Source organism: Aplysia californica, unplaced genomic scaffold (genome assembly GCF_000002075.1).
Source record: "Aplysia californica isolate F4 #8 unplaced genomic scaffold, AplCal3.0 scaffold00244, whole genome shotgun sequence".
Taxonomy (NCBI): Eukaryota; Metazoa; Mollusca; class Gastropoda; order Aplysiida; family Aplysiidae; genus Aplysia; species Aplysia californica.
In genome coordinates this window covers 692,580-694,488 of record NW_004797514.1, presented here as the reverse complement: position 1 = coordinate 694,488, position 1,909 = coordinate 692,580, and the positions used below count along the sequence as shown (strand labels likewise).

The following is a 1,909-nucleotide window of genomic DNA, read 5'->3' as shown; positions in this document are numbered from 1 at the left end:
CTCCTCCTCCCCATCATCATCATCATCATCAATAACAAAAACAAACCAAAAAAAATCTAGTTAATTGTACTATTCAGAATTTCTTTCCATCTATCAGCTGCTGTTCCTCGCGGTACCTACACATGGTTTGACAGTGTTCACGTCGGACGATGACGTCACTGAGTGTTCTGTGGAAGCGCCGTGCGAGGATGCCGAAGAGATGTGCCGTAAGGTACAGGAGTGTATAGTTGCTTCCTGCCCAGTGACGTCATACTGCCTGGAATGCGTGCCTCAGGGTAAGTACATTACAAGCACATTATAATATCATAGACACATAGATAGTGCAATGTGACGTATTTCCGGTCAACAATGTAGCGCACCATTTTACATGTAGCCTAGTTGAATGAAGGGCAAGGGGTGGTGAAGGTGCCGTGTGCACTCGATCAAATAATCAAGATTATTCCCTACCCCCACCGTCCTTCATTTGGGTATAATAGCTTGGCTCACGGTGCACACGCTTCGCAGTGAAGTTTAAAAAAAATTATAGATAGGGATGAACTGTGGCCATGACAGTGAGCGGTTTAGGAGCACAAAAAGCATGAATATGGTTCTAAGTCTCTAGTTGCTTCAATTAAGGTAAAAGTACTTTCCGCGCATGATGTCACAGTGAACCAAAGTTGGCCTCTCTGAAAGAACCGAATGGAAGGCTCAAGCTTACTTTAACCTTATCAGAAATAAAGCAGAGACGACCGAGAGGAAAAGAAAGTGACAGGATGGTTGTCTAAAAGCAAACTTTAAAAGCAGGAAATACAATGTTTGAGTTCTGGGCAAACTACTTGTGTCCCCCATTTTCCACCTTAATTGTTGTAAAGCAACCACAGCACGATTCTCAGCGGCGAAGAGGTCACTGAACTCCTTATCGTCATCGTCAGTCATCGTTAACCCTTGACATAATTTGAACAGGAAACACAGACGGTCAAGTTTCCTTGACCAAGACAAAATTGTACGCAAATTTTTGGGACGATGGATGGTATCACTACAGCTATCGTTAAGAGATTGTAAACAGTAGAAATCATGGCCCCCCCCCCCCCGAAAAAAAGCAAAAAAAGCAAACTCAAACTAAACCAAACCAATCCGGACAAAAACACAGTAAAAATACTGAACAAAAATATTTTAAAAACAACCCTATAACAACAAAAGAAAAACAGTTAACAAAAACAAACAAACAACAACAACAACACGAAAGCACCAAAACATTTTTAAAAACACCTCAAAGTCAAAGTGAACTTTCGTGTTAGAAATAACCATCCTTCAGATTAGTTATTTCTTTAGCTTAAAAGTCCTTGGCAACTTAAAATTTACATTTTTGTGTGCCTTTAATCAACATTTTTCAGAAAAATACAAACAGAAATGAGTTCTTTATTGGGCATGAAAGGTGTTGAGTCAAAAAACAAAAATTTGATAAAAATTCAAAAACCTGCGGAAAAATGCAGGTTTCTTCATTTTGATTATTTTGACGAGAGCCTGATCCCACCACGCTGCGTCACAATTATGTTTGTACATCTTTCCCAATCATTCCTTCCCCCAGGAGTTGACTCTCGATGCATCAACGCCCAGTATCAGTACGCTGTGCTGGTAGGATCTGCTCTAGACCCTGTGTAAGTTGTTAGTTTATGCCACGGGAACAGTTAGATATGGTATGGTATGGTATGGTAGGGTAGGGTATGGTATGGTATGGTATGGTATGGTATGGTATGGTATGGTAGGGTATGGTATGGTAGGGTATGGTATGGTATGGTATGGTATGGTATGGTAGGGTAAGGTATGGTATGGTATGGTATGGTATGGTATGGTGTGGTATGGTATGGTGTGGTATGGTGTGGTATGGTGTGGTATGGTATGGTATGGTGTGGTATGGTATGGTGTGGTA

At 41.0% G+C, this 1,909-nt stretch overlaps 1 protein-coding gene across 1 annotated transcript in view; it reads left to right on the top strand.

Annotated features, from left to right (window-relative positions):
- Window positions 1-1,909, top strand: part of LOC106012019 — a 4,502-nt gene that overhangs the window by 1,055 nt on the left and 1,538 nt on the right. Inside the window, exons 2-3 of the mRNA XM_013083607.1 lie at window positions 98-275; window positions 1,568-1,637. Of these exons, the coding sequence (XP_012939061.1) occupies window positions 98-275; window positions 1,568-1,637 (248 nt within the window). The remainder of the gene's footprint in view (window positions 1-97; window positions 276-1,567; window positions 1,638-1,909) is intronic.